Here is a 23,491-nt window from a genome sequence, read left to right as displayed (position 1 = left end):
AGATACCGCAAGTTATTGACGAAATTCTATGTTTTTGCTCCATTTCACTTCACGGTGGTTTAACTACAATAGTCCGGAGAGTCTCTAAGACAATGTAAAGTGCAGCTTACCACCCAAAGCGGACGTGGGGCGTCTTTTGAGGCTGAATTTTTCCAGGGCTTTCTTCATGCTGCCATGCACGGTCGCCATCTTGGAACGGTGTGTTTCACGCACAGGTGCCAGTGGCACCTTGTCAGCAAAATTTGAATTTGCGGTAATTAAGCCAAATTAGATTAACAACGGGCCAATAGACAAGCACCACTGAAAGCCACGCAAACCTGCTTATCATGCACCAAAATAATTTCTTTCCAATGTTATTTAGCTTTAAATTTCATTATGAAATCTACGTGGTTTTAAAGGTTAAACAAATGACACAGAGTATGGTTTGGCGAATAATCTAGTCTTCAAATCCATTTCTTTACATTTTCGGCATTTTGTGGCATTCTACGACATTGGTATCGTTTTCCAATGTTTTTTTTTTTCAAGTTTCTTTTTTTTTTTTTTTTGGAAACGACTGACAATTCATGCGCACGGATGTCATCCATATAATCAAATCAACATGGCCTTGCCAACATTGCAAAAGATCGAAATATATTTTGATGCTTTTCGACAGAAACTTATCATTGAGGTCACTTGTATAACTTAAAATTAGTTAATTAGTTTACTATGATGTATTATTATTATAATATTTGATTGGATGATGTGGAATTACGATGAATGTTAATGCTGATTACTATGTATTATGATGGTGGTTATGATGTTATATTAATAAAATTTATCTTAGAAAAACTTTCTTCGTATCTTATCAGTCCACTGCTGCAATGTCAAAACGTCGTAAAATGTCGCTGTCGTAAAATGGAACTGTCGGCCGCAACACCAGCTCCCAAATACGGTATTTATACATCGTCCTAGCCTGGTATCCAGTCTGCTTCGTGGACGGGGCCGCAAGAGCTCTGTCCCGCCCGCCTCACATAGGTTTCCCGGTGTGTATTTCACGAGAGCATACTGTCTCTTATTAGCGGAAAACTCCTACCGGGACGGCCTTTTGCACTGGGCGGGGGAAGCTATTAGAGCCCCCGAAGGCACAACCTGCCCGAACACCCCAATACCCCCAATCACGTAAGACTGGATACCAGGCTAACATCGTCCGTATATAGCAACGACCAAATATTTCATCCGAAGCGCTTCCACTCAACGTTGTCGTCATGGGTCTAATGAACTAACCCCTCTTCTCCTTCCCCCCATCCCGTTTGCATGGTTCTATCACGTACTTGTACCGAAGGGACTTGCCGCTTCGCACCAATAGGATTCGAACCCGCGACCCCTAAATACGTGGTCTAAAGCCAGGGTGCCCGCCAGCGAAACGGATCCGTCCTCAGAGAGGAGCGCAGAACACCACATAGAGGACAACGAGCGGAGAAACAATGGAGACTATTCTGTTCCTCCTTCTCCTTCCTTGCGCAGCGCTTGGCCAAGGTAAGTCGCTAACCTTCCTCATCAAATTTCAAAATATTGTAGGACTTTGATTCTTGGTTGTTTTGGTTGTAGTAAAAACAGGTTTGCGTAGAGTGATCTCTCATCGCGGCTTCTGTGTATTTCTAAAGCGTGCGACCGTCACATAACCCCAAAGTGGCCGTTAGAACAACGCACGGAATGTCTCTATCCAGTTTACCTTACAGCGTAGCATCGTCATTTTGTTGTTTTGCAAGACGACGCTTATTTTTCAAAACACTCGTATATGTTTTTCTCATTATCTAAAAACGCCGTTGGCTCTGTGCGTTGTGAGGGTTCTTTGTTGTGCCTGTTTTTGGCTTGCAAACCGTCCCACGAGGAATGCTGGCAGAACCGTGTCATTTATTTTTCCAGACTTGAGCCTAACAAGGGCTGAAGGGGACCTTTTGCAGTGACAATCCCTACATCCCCACCACATGTTATACACGTCTTTGCTACTTAAAATCCTCACTAGTACCGTATTTCCAACGATAACATGCTTAAGTTGTTGATAAACAGTGTGTGAACACCCAAGCGGCGTAACTTTGGGTTGAACTTAACCTTCCAAATGCTGCGTGTAGAATTGTTTGCCCTGTCCCTACATCCCCACCACATGTTATACACGTCTTTCCTACTTAAAATCCTCACTAGTACCGTATATCCAACGATAACATGCTTAAGATGTTGATAAACAGTGTGTGAAGACCCAAGCGGCGTAACTTTGGGTTGAACTTAACCTTCCAAATGCTGCGTGTAGAATTGTTTGCCCTGTCCTGTATCCCCACCACATGTTATACACGTCTTTGCTACTAAAACCCTCACTAGGACCGTAGTTCCAACGATAACATGCTTAAGATGTTGATAAACAGTGTGTGAACACCCAAGCGGCGTAACTTTGGGTTGAACTTAACCTTCCAAATGCTGCGTGTAGAATTGTTTGCCCTGTCCTGTATCCCCACCACATGTTATACACGTCTTTGCTACTTCAAATCCTCACTAGTACCGTATTTCCAACGATAACATGCTTAAGATGTTGATAAACAGTGTGTGAAGACCCAAGCGGCGTAACTTTGGGTTGAACTTAACCTTCCAAACGCTGCGTGCAGAATTGTTTGCCCTGAGTTCAACTTTAGAACCAAGATTAGAACAAAACTAAGGGTATCTCCAGCTTAAATAGATTTTGAGCGGAAGGACCACCAAGGAACTTTAGTCACGGTTAAATGTGCACTTGAACTAGAGGTCTGTTCCACTAAAACGTTTCAGGGTGACAAAAAAAAAGTTCTGCCTCTTTTTTCTTCCACACTAACTTCTCTTTTTTAAAGCATCTCCCTTCATTTCTTTGTATGAAAATCCCCTAAACGTTTGAAATGAGATTGAAAGAATCTTATAGTAACTTGAAATGAGATAGTTCCTAAGTTTGGAACCAAATGTTCTAACATATGTTTTAAGCAGTGATGCCAAAGTTAAATCAAGGACAGCGTTGGCAAATGTCCCTTTAGACATAGAACCTCAAGGCTATTGTATCACAACGTATTAGATCTAAAACATTTGTTATAGATATTATTTGAATACTACTAGAACATTCCCAAACAACACCAAATGTTCTAACATATGTTTTAAGCAGTAATGCCAAAGTTAAATCAAGGACAGCGTTGGCAAATGTCCCTTTAGACATAGAACCTCAAGGCTATTATATCGCAAAGTGTTATGTCTATAACATTTGTGATAGATATTGTTTGGATACTATTGAACATTGCCAAACACCAAGAGTCCAAACGTATTTCACATCAACCAATTTTGCAGTTGTGAAGGCCTGAGGCTTGATAACATCATAATTAATTTAATTCTCGGTTTATCTTATAAACAGTTAAGTAGATCTGTCAATTTTAGAATCATCACACACGCCCACATCACTCCCCTTAATACATGAACTCTGAACTGGTGAATGAATGGGCTTTTATACTTAAGGCTCCAGTGTCACGTATTGGGGTGATAGAATGCCATCCTCGCTTGACATGCCCATTTCGTGTTGTTTATTAGGGTCTAGTGTTACGGTATCTATATAGAAGGGTCTGACCTAATACAGTACCCAAAGTGGTGAGGAAAGTGTTCTACCATACACATGACACAAGTGCATGGATAAATACGTCTGAACTGTGACAGTTTTGATCCATTTAAAAACTATGCCAAATTCACAAGAGGGCAGTAACCTATGTACAGCTTTGATGATTTTTGATGTACTAGTACTATATCACTATATTTAAAGGACAAAGTCGCCGGCTGAAACGGAAACAAATGGGTTAGGTGTCATTTTTCGAGACTTTGGCTGACACCAACAGTCGCCAAACTTTCAAAGCTTTCCCCTACCAGCCTTCTACCATTTTTAGAGGATCCGACCGACAATCTGGCCTGTGTACTGACCGGGCCTGACCCATAACAGACTAGGTTCAAAGTTATAGTGGGCACAGACCCTAGTGTGCTATGAGGGTCTGCATGGGGGGGTCCTGGCAACGGTTAACGGTAAATTCAGCAGGGCCGATAACGCTTAACGGTAAATTCAGGACGGTCGGCAACGCTTAACGGTAAATTGACAGGCTTTTTTTCGAGCTGCACTGGATTTGGTACCTCGCTTTGTGTTGAAAGGTGATCACTGACAAAATTACGTACTGTGTATACCTTACATGTAATGAAGCTCGCATTAAAGGTATGTGTTTCCCACCTGCCCTGGTCCCCGAGTGCGTCCACAAATAAAGGGGAGTCCGAGTCGACGTCGGCCAGCGTGCATTTTTTTCAGTCTGCCCACTTTTACCGATGGATTTTGAGAGGGGAGCGCCGAAGGCACTCGTAATCTAGGGGGGTCCGGGGGGTGCTCCCCTGGGAAATTTAGGATTTCTAAGCCTTCAAAAACGCAATTTCCCGCATTTTGAGAGGCAAATCATGGTGTTGAGAGTGTTTGTCGGTCCTTGTGATGTTTTCATATTTTACTCAAGATTTTTTAATTTGCCTGTCAAGGTTGACGGATTCGTTTAAAAAATTCTGTAACTCTCCGCAAACTTGCGGAAATTGAGGGGAAAGCTGGTTCTGGCTAGAGCCAAAGGGACCGAGCTCAGAAGCGCGAGTCGAGCGCCAAAGGCGCGAGCAATGTAGGGGGGTCCGGGGGCATTCTCCCCCGGGAAATTTTGTATTCATAAACATTCAATGACGCATTTTCCTGCACTTTGAAGGGCAAAATCAGGCGTAACGAAGAATTATTCATTAACGCTTAACGCTGAATTTAGGATGACAAATAACGTTTTACGTTGAATTAAAACGGCCAATAACGCTTCACGAGGAATATACCGATAACGCTTAACGTTGAATTAGAGCGGGCCGGCAACGATTAACGGTAAATTAAAATAGCCCATAACGGTTAACGAAAAAGGGCATGCACACCCTCTGCTATGGGTCTGGTATCCAGGCTAGCCCTGACAAGGCCTGAGAGTGAGACTAGTCTGCCATCCAGGCTGTCCAGTCTGGCTGTCCTTGATCACATCAAAAACATCGCAAGATCAGGGAGAAGCGTTGTTGACACCCGTAATCGCGTAACAAACTGGTTATTCTCTTTTTTACTATACTGTAGCCTGGATGCCAGACTGTTGCCAGGGCCAGTATACACAGGCTGGCTCCAGCGCCAACCGGTACCCGAGGACATTGTACCATATATCTAGTGGGTCTGGCCCGTACTCTCCAAGCAGAGGTTGTGGGGGAATGATCGTTAGCTTTTTATATATGGCCGTTTTTTTTGTCGCTAGCTACCCCCACCAACGTCCACCGTCGTTGGCCGCCAATGTTCTCTGGCGAATGGATACTTAGTACTGTCATGCCACCGAAAGGGATCTGCTTAGAGATTATCTGGCCCGTACACAGGCCCCACTTTTCAAAAACACTCAGTCGCAAGATCAGGGAGAAGCGTTGTTGACACCCGTAATCGCGTAACCAACTGATTTGCTCGGTAGTAGGCCGGTGCCGCTCCCCTCCGGGCGCTACCGGCCTGCCCTCAGCGGGAGGAGCGAGGTCTGAAGACCCGGGGCGTCAGGCGGCGTCCCGCGGGAGACCTCCGCACCGGGCACCGCCAGGTCTCACATCCGCGTCGGCCTTGACTGGTGGCGGAAGGAAACGTCCTAAACTAGATTACCTCAGCCTTTTGGCATCTGTGGGAGGCACCTTTTGGCCTCTTAACTCCCAACTGAAGGAAGGAAGCTTAGTGGACACATTTATCAACTTCAGGAGCTACTTTATAAGTAACTGACTCAAGTTGATGAATTAGGATTGTACCAAGTTGAATCAACTCTACCCCCATGGAAAGAAGTATCATTCAGCAGTTGGATACCAAACACATTCATAATATCGGTGTAATATTTTTGCGTCCGGGGCCAATATAGAGGCAAATTTGGCACATTTGAGTCAGCATATCATACTTTGGGCTATCAAAACTGCAGAAACAAGCCCCAAGATGAGTCCATTTTTCTGGGTGGCACCCTAAAAATCAGCCCAGGCCCCTTCCAGTACATGTAACCATTTTCCGTCAGAATTTTGGGTATTTTTGCTCCATGAGGGTCAATATACATTGGGATAGTGTTGTTTCAACTCAGTATGTGGATAAGTGACTAGGATATTGACATTGAAAATCGGGTTTTCAAGCCGAAAATCGGGTTTTCAAGCCCTAAAAAGTGCGTTGGATGCCTCTAAGCATTGCGCGCAGATTCCTGAGATCCCTTGAGTGTCGGGGAGGGTGGTGCGTGGGATAGAGAGTGGTGACATCTCCGAGAGAACCCCCACTCCACCGTACGGGGTGTTCCGAGGACACGGGACCACCGCCGTAAGGAATGTTAATGTGGAGAGACGTGACGACATCGGGAATGGGAAAAATCTAATTGATTTTAGGCCTCCTAATTCCCCTCCGGATCACCGCTGTCACAAACGTTAGGAGTTGGGGTACAGCGATGCAAGGCGTAAACTAAGACGTTTTTGTCGTACGACTCTCGATGTGCGACTAATTTTCGTACAACTCTCGATTATGTACGACTTTCAAACGTTTGTCATACAACTTGTTTTCGTACAACTCTTGGTGTACGGCTTTTTGTCGTACGACCCTGAGACAATGAAATAAGCATCTATGATTACTTTCCACTATTTATAGAAGACAGCAGAACTTTGAGTGACACATCATTTAGGTGATGACAACTGTCATGTCAATGTACGTTGTTAGCATGGATACCAGACCCCGGCTCAACACAATCGACTCCCTTCGGCTGGGCGAAGCTAGCCTCTACCAGGCGCTTCGGGAGGCGGCTGGAAAGAGTAGAAATAGGCCAAATAGAGAGATAACATGCCAGGGGAGTTGGTCTGCTGGAGAGAACAGTTTGCCGCTCCCCTGGTATGCTGTCTCTCTATTTGGCCAATTTCTACACTTTCCAGCCGCCTCCCGAAGCCTGGTAGAGGCTAGGGGGAAGCCCCGATCCCAGAATCAACATCTGGGGGTCTAAATCATCTCTCGAGCTCAGAGTCTATCTGAGGGATAGCCTGGGTGCCAGACCCAACGTACACTACGCTCAAAGTTATCCTGTGTGCAAGGGATAACTCTAGATCTGAGCCTAGTGTGCTGTGGGTCTGGCACCCAGGCTATCTGAGGGTAAAAGTTTTAGAGCTGTGGAACTAGCCTAGCACCCAGTCTGGCACCCAGGCTATTTCATTGTTGAAAAGGATACAATCATCCCACCCAATATTTGCTTGGAGATGAAGCTCCACTCCCGCCATGTTTGTTGAAGTTCACGGCCATGTGACGTCACGCCTCGCAGATGACTGACGGGGCAAGTGGAGATAGATGGAGCGTGTAACGAGATCCACGCCCACTCTCGCGAGACTTAACGACCTTACCAGATGTTGTTGTGTGCCCCGGGTGTCGTTGAACTTGGCCGGAACGTGGAGCTTGTTTTGGTCGGTTGGACAAACAGGAAGAACTGAAGGCAGTGGTTTGGGCTTAGTAGAATCCTTCACACATAGAATACAAGGGGCGAACCAGAAATCAAATTTTTCATCGTAACATCTGCTTGGAGATCGATCAGACCAGTGGCCAACTTCAATGCGATTTCAGAGCAGCAAAACTGGATATATTCTGAATAAGGAAATCTTTATGATATTAACACATACTGGTTCACGTTAGCATATTTCAATCAGTACTTCATACTTCATACTGCAGAAACAGGTCCCAAAATGAATCCTTTATTTTCTGGGTGGTATCTTAAAAATCAGCCAAGGGCCCTTTCAGTAATCATTTTCCATCAGAATTTTGGGAATTTTTGCTCCATGAGAGTCAATATACATTGAGATAGTGTGGTTTCAACTCAGTATGTAGATAAATGACTAGAATATTGGCTTTGAAAATTTGGATTTCCAAGCCCTGAAAACTGCAATGGATGCTTTAAGTCTTGTTGAGAAACTCTGAGTACGAGTAAGAACCTCAGTCTTATGTCATTCGAGAATTTACTGTAGTTGTGTAGTTCCCACGGTACGTCACCCCTCCCCCCGGATGTACATATATCACCTGACTGTGTGTGGTGGGGACGGAGGGACGTGCACCTGTTCCACCCCCGCAGTGCTGCAAATGGGCTGACCCGAACAGAGTTCTATCATTCCATGGGAACCTTCTGATCCGTCTGTGACCTTCTCACCCCAAAAACATGGACGATAGTAGCCACCCTGTTACCCGTTTCGTTTTGATATCATGTTAGGCCATGTTGATTTGATTATATGGATGACGTCCTCTGGGAACCCCGAAACTGATGCGAGCGTGCGAATAAAAAAAATTGGCAAAAAAAAGTTGCTTTTATTCTGAAACCTACATGGTCATGAAGGTTGTCGACATACGGTTTTTGAGACATACTGCTTCACATTAGCACATTAAATCAGTATTTCATACTTTGGGTATTTAAAACTGCAGAAACAAGCTCCAAAACGTATCCTTTATTTTTTAGGCGGTACCCTAAAAATCAGCCCGGGGCCCATCCAGTAACCATTTTTCGTCAGAATATTTGCTCTATGAGGGTCAATATAAAGTTACATTGGGATAGTGTGTTTTAACTCAGTATGTAGATGTATAAATGACTAGAATATTGGCATTGAAATATCGGGTTTCCAAGCCCTAAAAACTGCACTTCCTTCCCCGTAGGCTAGACGGTTTAACATGGACCAACCTACCGGGCACTTTAGAGAGTTTCGACTCAGGCTTTGAAAAAGTTTAACAATTCATTCTGCCTTCGTATGTCAATCCATCCAACGTCCGTCCGTCCGTCCGTCCATCCATCCATCCATCCATCCATCCATCCATCCATCCATCCATCCATCCATCAATCAATTAATCATTGACCAATCAATCAATCAATCAATCAATAAATAAATAAATCACCAACCTTAATTTTCCTTCCTTTCCCGTAGGCTGGACGCGCTGGTTTAACGTGGACCACCCTACCGGACACGGTGACTATGAACGCCTGGAGGCGGTGCGGTACTACCATCCCGGGGAGGTGTGCGACAGTCCTACCGAGGTGGACGCCAGGACCATCCTCGGGATACCTGCATACAAGACAGGGGAAAGGTAACGTTAGCAATAGAAGCAAAACAAACAAACAAACAAACAAACAAAGTTACTCAAGCAACTGGCTGGATATGATTTTGGAATCGGTCATCAGACGTTCCTGGTAGCATCCACCTTTCGTCAGTAGTGACACTTGTGAGATCTTAAGATTTATATTGACCACGAACTATTAATTCCAAAATCATATCCAGATGTTTGAATAAATGTTTTTGGGCGTATCTTAATACCTGAATGTCTAACCTTCGACGACGTATCAATAGAATGCTTGTTATCGATGTGTTGGTCTGCTTGTTTGCACGTGTGTTCGTAGTTATTTGAATACAGTGAATAAGTGGAAGTGAGGAGTAAATTATGTAACCGCAGACTGCCTTGAAGGTCGCATTGAGGTCAAAATGGTCGCCCCATCTACTACTAGTATGCTCCAAAACAGTTCTATAGCTGTCGTTTTACCAACATAACGTTGTATGGAAGCCAGTCTGTATCCAGGAAAGCCTTGAGCTCAAGGTTTTCTTTGAGGACGACACAGAGAAAGCTTCCTTTGGGGCATGTTGGCCTTGGGGCCGAAACGCTGACCTGTAGGCCCTGGCTACAATATGGCTTCCACGCAAACATAACTTACTGTTCTCGTCCCCAAGGTTCCACGCCAACCCCGGCAACGGCTTCTGGTGCCTGAACAGCGAACAGCGTGGGAACGAGACCTGCTCGGACTACACCGTACGCTTTTGGTGTAGGGACCTGCCTAGGAAAAAAGGTAGGAAAACCTATTGTTTTTGCTCAGTTTCTTCTTCTTCTTCTCCAAACAGTTACCTCTGACCTGATCCAATGTTGTGACTTTTGCCATGGTAAGTAGTGTTGGGTTACATGATGTTGCAACTTCATAGCAGGAGGGATTTAGACTCCTGTCTGACCATATATAAGAATGTGTAAGCATATGCGAACGTAAACATTATGCATTTGCTTTGCAAATGGTACCTTTCTAGTTTCTTTTTTTTTCTGTTCACACGTGCAGTCAAGACTACCACGACTCCAGAATGGTCTGCCTGGAGCGAGTGTGGAGCCAGAAGTGGCCGCTGTGGCGCCAAAAAACTGCAGACGAGACAACGTAAGCAGTGTTTCCAAAGTGAAGTGAAGTGCTCTGGGCCCGTGGTGCAAGCGCGCATTTGTGGCAGGGTTAAATGCTCCCGTGAGTTGGCCTCGCTTCTGCTGCTAACCAGTAATACATGTGACGTCAGCTAATTACGTAACCAGTAATACCGTGACGTCAGCTAATTACGTAACCAGTAATACCGTGACGTCGCTAATTACGTAACCAGTGACATCGTGACGTTAGATAATTACGTAACCAGTAATACATATAACAGTTTTTTAATTAACCGGCAAGCAGCTCCCGCCATGCAACAGTAACAGCACAGGGAGTGGGTGTGTTCCGCAAGGAATTGTGGGAATCGTCAGCAATGTAAGTTCATATACATGTATTAAGAAAAAAGGGAGTGAAGATTTTTTGCTTGTTTACCTACTACAGCAAATACTATCCTTTACATAATTATTTTCAAGTTATTTTCTTTTATTTGCCTGCAATTTTAAGCTTTTACACACAACTGGTTTGCCTGCTTTTTGGACTACCGCAATATACGTGTCTTTCTTTTCATAGCTTTCATAAAATTTTGGTTGCTGTAACGTTTGTTTCCTTTCTGTTGTTACACACTGACAATGGCTTGAGTTTTGTGAGTTGTGAGTGCACCACCGAGCGGTCGTTACTTAAAGTACATACTATCACACTGATATCGGCTTAGAAAAGATGAAACAAAACAGTCAAATATCCTTAAGATACATTCGTAATTTGTTTACATTAGAGCTCAGTTATGTGACGTGTCCTAAGTCGATGATCATTTGAACCTGATGAAGGCTAAAGTACGGATAGGCTATGTCAACAACGTGGTTATTTAGTTTGTATCCCCCCTCGTCCCGGTTCATCTGATTAGTACCAACACAGATGAACTTTCATGATAATGTTTCTCGGTGTTTTTCCGTGAGCAGCTATAGACGGTGGCTGGACGGACTGGGGAGAGTGGTCCACCTGCACGGCTAAGTGCGGGGGAGGGGTGGAGGAGCGGCGCCGGACATGTACCCAGCCTGCACCGCGGCATGGCGGGAAACAGTGCGACGGGGCCAGCTCACAGCAGAGGGCATGCGCAGACTGGAAATGTCCAGGTAAGGAAGAGTTTGTGGTGTGTGTATAGCGTTCAGCACCAAGGACAGGCATGTTCACCAGTATGTGGATAGCGTTCAGCACCAAGGACAGGCATGGATAGCGTGCAGCACCAAGGACAGGCATGTTCACCTGTGTGTGGATAGTGTTCAGCACAAAGGACAAACATGTTTACCTGTGTGTGGATGATGTTCAGCACCAAGGACAGGCATGTTCACCTGTGTGTGGATAGTGTTCAGCACCAAGGACAAACATGTTTACCTGTGTGTGGATGATGTTCAGCACAAAGGACAGGCATGTTCACCTGGGTGTGGATAGCGTTCAGCACCAAGGACAGACATGTTCAACTGTGCGCGCGCGCGCGTGTGCGTGGGTGTTCAGTACTAAGTATAGGTATATTAACCTAGCGTGTGTGCATGTGTGTATGTGCCTTGTATGTTCATCCCAAAAAACTACTTTAAAACATCTAAATTTTAGTATTTTACTCACCGAATTCTTGTCGACTTTCTTCCTTCCAGACTGCTCCAGGCAATGCACCATGGGTACTCTCAGCGTGGACTGTGACTTCTGCGAGTGCCCTGGTCACGTGATGAAGGGCAGGGTCACTGACCCCAACAAGCGTCCTGTGGAGAAGGCGCGGGTGTATCTGGCTGAGAAGCCGTACGAACCGGTCACAGTAACGGACGACAAGGGACGGTAAGCAGTCACAACAAGTATGGCAATAAAAAACATACATTGTCATGGCGACGGTACAAAAATGTGTACTTCGGCAGAGCATCTCGTATAAGGTCGTATTCGCGTATGTAAAGATGACATCCCGTCCATAGTTTTCAAATATTGTGTCGGAAAAGATACTGCCTGCAACGGGCAAAATTCTGATGCAACGTTGACCAAACATCCAACTAATTCGTAAATCGTGCAAAATTAGGGTTTCGCATAGGTACAGTACGTTCTGCTGACGTGATATATTTCCCCCTTCTGAAATAAACTACAGCACGAAAATCAAAATACCAGTGGTCGTTTGGGTGCCTTTTTCTTTTAACAATCCTTCTACTGTGCTTTTTTTCCCAGGTTCCAGATCGAAGACGTGTGCTCTAACGGTGAAGAAGTTCTGATCAAGAAAGACAAGTATGTCCCACTCCGGGTCCGGGCACAGACCATGCGGCCCACCACGTCAGAGGTCCGCGCCGTCCTGTTTCCCTCAGGTACGATCTCACGAGAGTTCGCGTGAAATCGCGAAGTTTGAGACCGTCATAGGGCGTTTCTACTCGTTTCTACCATATTAATTGACAGGATTTTTTGCTGTAAACCATTACGTGGTTTCGAAAATAAGAAAAATGAGTCATGTAATACTCAATCCGGGTAGTTTAGAAGGAACCTCAAGGAAAAAAAAATTAAATACATCAATGTGTCTGCCATCTCTTGGGTCTGTCCTTGGTGCTGAACTTTCATCCATTTCATGTCTTCAAAGTACATAGGCCTTACGGTATTTGCAATAAAATCAAAAGCTATTACAGTTGCAATTATAAGGTTACAAAACGATCTTGTTTGTTTCCATGCAGGTAAACCGACCATAATGCGCCACCCTCAGAACAAGGCCCGGTTTGTGGGTGACAGTGTTACGTTCTGCTGCGATGCGAAGGGAGATCCACCCCCTACGAAATATGAATGGTACGTTCCAACACACAGAAATAATTCGCACAGGCGTTAAAGTTGTCGCTGTGGGCCTTCGTATCTTCCACATCGCTAAACTTGATTTTCTCTCATAACAATGACGTCATTTCCAGGTTCAAGGACGGCAAACTCATGGACAAGTCCAAGTCCAACTACACGACGTTACAGCTGCCTGACGTCACGTCACGTGACGCGGGCGTGTACCGGTGCAGAGCGACGTCAGAATCCGGATCAGTGTTCTCCGGAAAGGCTACTCTAACGGTCAGAGGTAAAAAAAAAAGTCCACCTATTGTATAATGACCATTACTACCGAGGATTTGATTCAATTAATGCAGAACATGTACAATAAGATCCTGTAATAGAATAAAATGCACAGAACTGCCCCTGAACTTCCCATAGTGCCCTGCGTTTCCCAGCTTGCAATGGGGTCCGCGAAAATATACTATGTTAATGATCATGTCCATACCATAGGCTTTTGACAAGAACTATAACTGCAACAGTAGCAAAAAGATATGGCTGACGACTTTTATATTGGGGGTATCTTAAAAATACTACTTACTGTTATGTATGGGCTTTTAATGACTCTTGATTTTTTCCCTCCAAATATCTTGCTACAAGACGATAATCATGAAAAATATGACGTATTTTTACTTTTATCGCCGTTTCTTTCTTTCCTTAGAAAAGTCGGAGGGTGCGTGTAACCCGACACCGGGCGACCATTTCATCAAGCTGCCTGACGACTGTTACCAGGAGGAGACCGGCGGTTACTATGCCAACGTGGGGAAGTGCGAGGCCGAGCCCTGCCGAGGGGAGGCGAGCTCAGCGGGATGTAAGGAAGAAGTCGGTAAGTACTAGGGGCATAGCCTGGTATCCAGTCTTACGTGATTGGGGCTTTTGGGGTGTTCAGGCAGGCTGTGTCTTTGGGGCTCTGATAGCTTCCTCCCCGCCCAGTACAACAGCCCTGTACCGGGGGCAGGACTCAAGCTCCCATACTGCCATAGAAATATATGGTAAACATCTAGGACGTAATACTATGCTGAGTACGCTGTCAAAAATAACCTACTTGAGTTTTAGACCATGAAAAGCACACATTGACAAAGTAGTCCGATCCGTAAATTGCCGTAAATTATCCATTTAGGATTTCTTACAGCATAAGGTGTCTTTACAAAACAAACTTTCGTGACTTATGTCCCCTACAATAGCCTCAGACCACTGGCTTACAGACCAACTTCTAGGCAACTTCGGGAAGCAGCTGGGAAGAATAGTAATTGACCAAATAGACAGAGATGATGTGCTAGGGAAGTTGGTCTGCGCCAAGAGAGTTGTGGAGCGGCAAACTGTTCTCTTAGCGCGGACCAACTCCCCTGGCATATGATCTCTGTCAATTTGGCCAATTTCTGCTCTTTCCAGCCGTTTTCTACTTTTTCCAGTTGCCTGGTAGAGGCCACTCCGTGTGCTCAAAGATTGTGGAAAGCCTGAATGGAAACACGCATGACTTTGCTCTTTGATACTTTTTCTATCTTTGCTTCAGAGTATTGCTGCGGCACCATCATGTTCGAGCAGAAGACGCTGTTCTGCAAGGACTACCAGTTACCGATCCGCGTGGCGAAAACCTGCGGCTGCCGGTACTGTGTCCGCCCGAAGATCACCATCCGAGGCCGCGCTATCGCCGGGGACGACGGGGAACCGCTTCGCTTCGGGCTGATCTTCAAGGGGAAAGAGAGAGTCGCCTTCACCGGGTTTCACGGTACCTTCTCTTTTGACATTCCCAGCGACACAGACCGATTGGCGGTAACCTTTGTCGATCGTTCTGGAAAGTTCATAGACTCTACAAAAATCCTCCCATTCAAGAAAAAGGGTGGCGCAATCTTCCACGTTGTGCGGCTTCAAAGAAAAGCGCCGCCGATCGAAATCAATTCAGACGAAGAAGTCACCATTGAACTCAGCGATGTGAAAGACAGAGACCCGGTCGCGGAATTGGACATTCCCCCAGAAAGGTTCTTCACAAGCGACGGGAGGAAATATCGAGGAAAAGTCAAGGCCAGCATCACTTTCTTGGACCCGCGAAACACCTCGAATTTCCAGCAAGCGCAGAGCGACTTGAATTTCATCGACAGCGAAGGCGAGAACTTTCCTCTGCGGACATTTGGGATGTTCGACATGGACTTTCGTGACGAGCAAAACAGTAAACTCCAAGTTGGCGGCAAGGTAGATTTCTTCCTGGATCCCTCTCAGTTCAACCTGCACCCGGATACAAACTTGGAGGACATCAAGTTGTGGTCTATGAATCCGGAGACGGGACTTTGGGAGGAAGAGGTGGGATTCAAACCCCAGACCGTCAAGAGAAGAAAACGCGAATCGCGTGTGTTACTTGTCGGGAACACAGAAATGAGGGAAAACAGGTTGTTGAACTTTGACATGCCGACGAAGCGACGGTGTTGGGCTAAAGTTCGCGCCTTCAATGATGAAAACTTTGAGAAGATGGGTCAAGTAGAGGGCGTGACCGTGACCTTGATTAACCTTGATCCTAAGGAAGGGTACAGCGCGCCGCCGCCATCTTGGGGGCGGTTTGAAAGCGCGGTGACGGGCCCGAATGGCGCGTGCGTGTTCGCGTTCTGTGATGACCAACGCGCCGACGCCTACACCGGACAGATCATCGCGGAAATCGACGAAGAAATTCTAGCGGCCGCTCCTTCCAACCCCGCCGACGCCGACATGATCGGAATCACTCGGGACGTCCTGACGCATCTCGACTACAAGCGAAGCGACCACGACGACCCGAAAGCCAAGCCGAACGCCATCTTCACCAATCTGCCGAAGCCCGGGCCTAACGCCGTGTGGTACGGACAGGGGCCTCTCTATCCTTGGGACGACAAGGAGACATGTGAAAACGCGAAATATGAGGACAATCACTTCAGGTAAAGACTTAAGGGGCAGAAAGGAATGGTTTGACGGGTAAAACAGAAAATGTACTTTTGGATTTCAGGTTTTGAAAAATTTCATAGTTTCAACGACGAAGTTTTAATGCCAAATATGAAGATAAAAACTCCAGATAAAGAAAGAAATGAGTGACGGAAAGGAATGATTTGGAGGAAAACGGAAAAACAGTTTTGGGTTTCAGGTTTTCAAAAAGAAGTTTACAGTTTCAATCATGATCATCAACATCGCCGCAGTTTCTGCTTAGCACTGAGTCTGGCCGTCAGTGTCCTCCATAGAACAGGTGTCATAATGCCAAATATAAAGATAATCACTTCAAGTAAAGTCCTAAGTGGCGGGAAAGTAATAAGCAAAGATTTTACAAAACAAACACAAATCCTTTCAATTGTCTGTTGTACTTTCCTTAGGTTCTACCGTACTGAAGGGATGCAGTATGAGTACAACTCCGTGTACTTTGACCAGTCGGACCTGATGTCCTGGACGCCTGACCACATGTCCTGGTGGCCAAACCCTCTAGAGTTCCGCGCCTGCTACATTAAGGTAGGGACACATATAGTTGTTAGTTATGTTTACCTTCGCAGAAGGAGACATACATATTGCATTTGCTCAGTTTCAATGACCTGAACCATACGTCTGTCACCACGGTAACTGGTCCTGTAACAGACACCCTGTGGTGTTGGGTTACGTTATGTTGCAAGACAGAGCTGGCTATACTTGTACCACGTGGCTTCGCTACGCTTGCGTATTTAAGGGTGGTGACGTAGATCGCCGTGTGGCTTAGACGGGAGTTAATTTGTAGAAAGCTTATAGCGCCCCCCGTCTACATGACACATCCATTTTCTTTCTCCACTACAACAGGTGAAGATAATGAGCTAACTAAATCAAATTTGCAGAAAGTCTATAGCGCACCCCCGTATACATCCATTTCCTTTCTCCACCCCAACAGTTGAAGATAATGAGTTAACACAGTCACTAAATCAAATTTGCAGAAAGTTTATAGTGCTCCCCGTCTACATCCATTTTCTTTCTCCACTCCAGCAGTTGAAGATAATGAGTGAACACAGTCACTAAATCAAATTTGCAGAAAGTTTATAGTGCTCCCCGTCTACATCCATTTTCTTTCCCCACTCCAGCAGTTGAAGATAATGAGTGAACACAGTCACTAAATCAAATTTGCAGAAAGTCTATAGCGTCCCCCGTCTACATCCATTTTCTTTCTCCAATCCAACAGGAGAAGATAATGAGTGAACACTAAATCAAATTTGCAGAAAGTTTATAGCGTCCCCCGTCTATATCCATTTTTTTCCACTCCAACAGGTGAAGATAATGAGTGAACACTAAAATCAAATTTGCTGAAAGTTTAAAGCGCCCCCTGTCTATGTCCATTTCTTTCTCCACTCCAACAGGTAAAGATTATGAGTGAACACATTCACTAAATCAAATTTGGAGAAAGTTTATAGCGCCCCCCGTCTACATCCATTTTCTTTCTCCACTCCAGTAGGTAAAGATAAAGAGTGAACACAGTCACTAAATCAACTTTGCAGAAAGGTTATAGCGCCCCCCGTCTACATCCATTTTCTTTCTCCACTCCAGTAGGTGAAGATAATGAGTGAACAGTCACTAAATCAAATTTGCAGGAAGTTTATAGCGCCCCCCGTCTACATCCATTTTCTTTCGCCACTCCTACAGGTGAAGATAATGAGTGAACACTCAATCAAATTTGCAGAAAGTTTATAGCGCCCCCCCGTCTACATCCATTTTCTTTCGCCACTCCTACAGGTGAAGATAATGAGTGAGGACCGTGTGACGGTGCGTACCATCAGTTCGGGCGGGACCCACCCGGTGACGCGGGGGAAGGTGTACGGTCTGCGGGACGACCAGTCTACCGGGCAAGGCAACGTCTCCGCCACCTGCATCGAGTTCAAGTGTGCCGGTATGCTGTACGACCAGGACCAGGAGGACAAAACCTTTGTGGAAGTCGTCCCTCAAGTCAGTGTTGCTGTATAAGCTAGCTCAGCACAGTGTCATGTAATGTAGCTCATGTACAGTGCCATGTATATGATGTAATGTGGGTAAATTATAATCTCCAAGCAGATCTTTGGGTTGTTGCAATATACTAGTAGTATCAGGAGGATAGAACGTTCATGTATTAAAGTCGTCTCTCAAATGAGCGTTTCTTTATGCATTGTGAGTAAATGGTGTGATGCACTGTGGGTAAATGATGTGATGCATTGTGGGTAAATGATGTGATGCATTTTGGGTAAATGGTGTGATGCATTGTGGGAAATGCATCACATGGCATTACCCACAGTACATCACACACAATGCATCACATGGTATTAGTCCATGGATAGTTTCACTTGTAGGCATTCAGATGGGCTTCAATGGATTCCGGTTTCAATGCACTTTCTTGAGCTTAATGTGAAAGAGGGAATGAGTACAAATATAATGCATTAATACTATGAAGTGGCGTATGTATGCCATACAAATTTACACCCTAATGTATCGTCTGATCCCATTTCCAGGGCAACTGCAGACGTATCCGCATAAAGGACGAGCTGGACGAATACCTGCGTCTCCACCCGCCCGTCCACGAACAGAAATCCGACAGACGCTTCGCTTTCTACGCGCCACTCGACCAGCTGGGCCACAACTACGGTATCTACACCGTCACGGCCCCCGACCCTTCAGTCGCGAAGAATACCGCGGTGGGGCGCTGCTTTAAGGGTTCGTCGGACATGACTGCGAACGTCATGTCGCCGAGAGCGGGCGTGGCTGTTGTGTTCATGTGCAACAGTGACACGTACCAAAGCACAACTGCTTAAATAGCTACATGTTCGCCATCTTTTCTTTCTTTAACTGATTCATGTTACTAGCGTTACCTTTCATTTTGTGCCTTTGACTTCACACTTCTCTGCACAATTATCTATATTAACAGTTTTTTAAAGCAAGCATCTACTGTTTTACACTCATTCTTTTTTGCTTATCAATAAGCAGTTCAGTGCTTATTATTAGCTAGAATAAATTCTTATTGTTTCTCATAATGGTGCTATATTTTGGTAGTATTTACCTTGCTTTACAAAAAAGCTCAAAATTTGTAGCTTTAAGTTTCATTCAATAAACCAAGGTATTGTTTAATAATAGTATCCATTAAGTACAATTAATAATAATTTTCTATACTTAACTGTTATGTTTAAAACTTGAATGTATACTTAGTTTCAAAATTTTGTAATACTATATCAACGGTGATGGTGCTAGTGATAATAGATGGACTGAGTGTAGAAGAATTTTTGCTTATTTCGTTTCCAGTTCCCTACCAGCACTGATGCCTAGTTTGACAGCTTAGTCTATTCAAACATCACTTCTATGATGTAAATATGTACAATGTATACCCTCACTCTTTACTCATGTATGTTGACTTAGGGCGTACAATGATGTTCAAAATAAGATACTTACAAGTTTTATGAGGCAAGACGATGGTACACCATTTTTCAGATTAAAAAACTTAAAGCTTATTTGCCTTGTATGGGCAACACTATCGCACTTTTTCATCTTCTGAATATTCTTGACATGTCAACGGTCTTTTAACCTTTTCCCTACTAAGTCAGCCTTTTTTGCCATATTTGTATTGGCGTTGGAGTAAGGCAGCAGGGAGAAGGGTAAGAAAATGTACATGTATAAGATACTTTGTCTTCATAAACTCTTGTAAATGTCTACTGCCTTTGACCAGTTATATCCTGGTCACCTGAAAAGTGTGATATTGTAGATGACCATAACTAGTTTCACCATGTTGTTATAATCATATATGTCTGTTGTTTTTTTTCAATAAATATAGGGCCAATATTTTCAAAGGCTTTCATTTTTTCATTGAGTTTTTTGCTGTTATGTGGTTGAGTACATTGTAGTTAGGCCAGATGACAAGAGATCAAGAGGTCATGGGTTTGATTCCTGGCTTTTCTGGCTAGATATGTCCTTGAGACACCCTGGACTAAAAAATGAAAGAGGCTGTTGCAATTGTTGGTTTACTTATAAATTAGTTTATAGAAAATCACTTGTACAATGTACAAGACGTTTCAAAACACCACTGTAACAGTTGATACATTGTGAGTGAGTACAATAAAAATGTATGCCACTCCATATTTCCAAAGGTGAGACTTACATTTAACTGTCCACATGAACACAAAATGCTAGCAAACTTAACTCTTCTTTTTATGATCCAAGGGAATCAAACGTAAATGTCAACACACAAAAAAAAGCATACACTACTACATATGGCATACACAAATCCATTCACTTAACTTGTTCAAGTATATATTGGAGATGTTTCTATTATAAAGTATGGGCATTGGCTTTACACATTTGGTGTATCAGCAAACTGGTGAGTTAATATTACAGACATAACTTGACATTCAAACACTCTTGATACATACCTACATGTAAATTATTCATCCAAGTTTGCTATGGGGGAGGGGGGTACTATTACTTGCAATAGTGTAAGTACAGTGTCAAATAGACAATACTGTACTGTAGTTCTTCTAACTGTCTAACATTGAGCAACCATTTCAATGGTACCGGTAACTGTGTGAGAATGGCTTAAATAATACTAGATCCTATTGCTGAACGTAAATAAGAAGTAAGGGTTATATCTGAGTTCCTATGGAATGGGCACAGTGTCCAAGACGAGAATCAAAAAGCTCCTCAAAAGTCCACCAAACTGTCCCATGTATACATGATGTCGAATAGTTCTTCTGTGAAGAGCGGTAACTGGCTGGGATTTGCTGATGTTGAATGTGGATCTGCAGTGTACATGTCCTTGCTATGCCTGTAGTGTCAGTCCCAGAACAGAATGCCTAAAGCCATGGCGATACAACATACAGCTACGTACGGACTCTTCCTCTCTCCTGATGAAAGAACAAAACAAAATACATAATGATGATTTACTTATTTCATCTTAAACAACACCTGGGTGGCCTCTTCAACATCAATTGCTAATTTCCAAGAGGGTCCATAGCATAATAACCTTCTTTCTGTAACGAATACAAATTCTGCTACATTGTTAAAAATGTATCAGCAATGACCTATGACATGAAACTAGATTAGTAGGAAAAGGGTTATAAAGACAAACTAGAGCTTGCATTTTACAAGCATTGTACAGCTTTTAACCATGGAAGGACAGACATCAAAAACAAAGGAATGGGTGATCTGCAAAGAAACTCAGAGTTAAGTTTGCTTGCAGGGAAGACATAGTGGAATGAAAGAAGGTAGAAATTGTCTATCATCATCCACAGAAGTCCTTCCTATTCAGTTTAGAAGATAGTAATGACGTTGATTTGACTCACCTATTCTAGCACACTTCCAGAAAATTCCTAGGATCCTGTAACAGATAAATATGGGCATTCTTGTGTCATTCTAAAATTTTATTTTACACTTTGAGTCTGACTGCCAACAACATAATGCTGTATGTCTATATTAAGATGGTGATAAAATGAGGTATAGTATTATGTACCGATAATACAATGAATAATCTGCATTTATGATTCTTGCCTTGATGTGCTAAAGCACATGACCTTATGTGGTCCAGGGGATATAATTATAAAACATAATATGAACACTGAAATGCTAGCTACATTCTAACACTAAGTACTACAAGTCTATGACTTGCGTCATTGTATTACAACAATGATATACCCTATTCAGCATCTACTGTTAACCATAGTTTCTTCTCTTTTAAATGACAAATACATGGCACATAAATGTATGTATCTTTGATAATAAAGCTTATAGGCTAACCCCAGTTAACTACAGGTAGTACATGTATTTATACCTTACCCAGTCTTGTTCTTGTCCAGCATACGAGGTGCCATGGCCCGTACATACGTACACGTACAAATCAGCAACAGTACCACCACCAAAAGGGACTGGAAGTTGAAAATCGCCGACTGCAAAAATGAAAGTACCATTTCGTCAGTCAGTGTTTCCAACCTGACTTTTCTACACTATGGTACTATGCAGTGCAAAATCATCAGCTCAGACCAACTCTGCTCAGTTGTTCGAGTTATAACTTGTCGTTCAGTATGATTAGCTAGCTGCCACCATGGCACATGCCTGTGAAGCTGGTGTGTTATGCCGAAGGGCGGTTATACCAGCTATACAGATAAAGAAGCTGGTGTGTTATGCCAAAGAGCGGTTATACCAGCTATACAGATAAAGAAGCTGGTGTGTTACGCTCGAAGGGCAGTTATACTGGCTATACAGATACAGAAGCTGGTGTGTTATGCTGAAGGGCGGTTATACCGGCTATACAGATACAGAAGCTGGTGTGTTATGCCAAAGAGCGGTTATACCAGCTATACAGATAAAGAAGCTGGTGTGTTATGCCGAAGGGCAGTTATACTGGCTATACAGATATAGAAGTTGGTGTGTTACGCCGAAGGGCGGTTATACCGGCTATAAAGATACAGAAGCTGGTGTGTTACGCCGAAGAGCGGTTATACCAGCTATACAGATAAAGAAGCTGGTGTGTTATGCCGAAGGGCAGTTATACTGGCTATACAGATACAGAAGTTGGTGTGTTACGCCGAAGGGTGGTTATACCGGCTATAAAGATACAGAAGCTGGTGTGTTATGCCGAAGGGTGGCTATACCGGCTATACAGATACAGATATATGTTGCACGCATAGTAAAGTGGTTAGAGACCCTGCCTCTCAGTCTGGACCAAGAGGTTGAGAGTTCAAATCCCAGCTGTCTTTGCTTTTCAAACGTCATGCATGCTACATTTGTTAACTAATTAACTAATAACTAATATATTACAATTCATCATTAGATATTGAAAATCGATATATATATATATTTTTTATTTAGATAGACATCATAATGATAATAATTTTTGCCATCACCAAACATATATTTTCTCATATTTCGTAGCCAAAAATAGTTGTTGTTGCCCTTCCTTTAGCAGCCTTCCTTTACGCTAACGTGGTCTCTAGGTGTCAGGTCTCGCTTAGTACCAGTTCATAATACTGTATTCTCCAGAAGACTCAGAACTAACAAATTTTACGAGAGCTGAACGAGGCTCCGCGCTCCAAACTTTTTCGCCCCCCTCCCCCTTTCCCTGACACGTCACATCACTACAACATCTGCAACTCACTTTTCTCTCGCTTTTCAACATCAAAATGTGGCCGCAAGCCTTTCTAAAATATCTCTGAAACACATTCATGCTAGCTAAACATCAGAAAGTGCAGTTTTAGCCCAAAATGTTGCAGAAAACCTACCATATTTTCAGCAAAGAAAGTTAGCAACCGCTGGAAAAGTGTCGTCGCTGAACGGAAAATACGCACGGCAATCGTAGCCACCGATTCAGCGACAAAAATTTATTTTCCAAACCACAACGCTAAATTCAACATTATGTAACGAAAGGTAGAAAAATTTGCCTGACTCAAACTGACATGCATTACAGTATTATACTAAGTAAATAGAATATTAACACGTGTTTACTTAAATAAAATGAC

At 43.8% G+C, this 23,491-nt stretch overlaps 1 protein-coding gene across 1 annotated transcript; it reads left to right on the top strand.

Moving 5' to 3' along the window:
- The first annotated feature begins 1,120 nt into the window (after positions 1-1,120).
- On the top strand, positions 1,121-23,030 carry LOC109468364 (cartilage intermediate layer protein 1-like). Its single transcript, XM_019766612.1, has 16 exons — positions 1,121-1,515; positions 9,004-9,163; positions 9,799-9,914; positions 10,173-10,346; positions 11,201-11,374; positions 11,891-12,068; positions 12,444-12,577; positions 12,935-13,043; positions 13,160-13,314; positions 13,726-13,890; positions 14,578-15,964; positions 16,391-16,523; positions 17,763-17,972; positions 18,509-18,771; positions 21,833-21,950; positions 23,016-23,030. Exons 1-16 carry the CDS (start codon positions 1,464-1,466, stop codon positions 23,028-23,030), a joined length of 3,543 nt encoding a protein of 1,180 aa, XP_019622171.1. The 5' UTR covers positions 1,121-1,463.
- The last annotated feature ends 461 nt before the right edge of the window (positions 23,031-23,491 follow it).

This window comes from Branchiostoma belcheri, unplaced genomic scaffold (assembly GCF_001625305.1).
Source record: "Branchiostoma belcheri isolate BF01 breed outbred unplaced genomic scaffold, Haploidv18h27 scaffold2, whole genome shotgun sequence".
Taxonomy (NCBI): Eukaryota; Metazoa; Chordata; class Leptocardii; order Amphioxiformes; family Branchiostomatidae; genus Branchiostoma; species Branchiostoma belcheri.
This window is presented reverse-complemented; position numbering and strand designations above follow the sequence as displayed.

Coding starts and splice junctions, on each gene's coding strand:
- LOC109468364 (XM_019766612.1), top strand. CDS start 1,464: ATGGAGACTATTCTGTTCCTCCTTCTCCTTCCTTGCGCAGCGCTTGGC. Junction 10,347..11,200: donor TGGCAGGGTTAAATGCTCCC/GTGAGTTGGCCT, acceptor TTCCGTGAGCAG/CTATAGACGGTGGCTGGACG. Junction 17,973..18,508: donor TTGTGGAAGTCGTCCCTCAA/GTCAGTGTTGCT, acceptor TCCCATTTCCAG/GGCAACTGCAGACGTATCCG.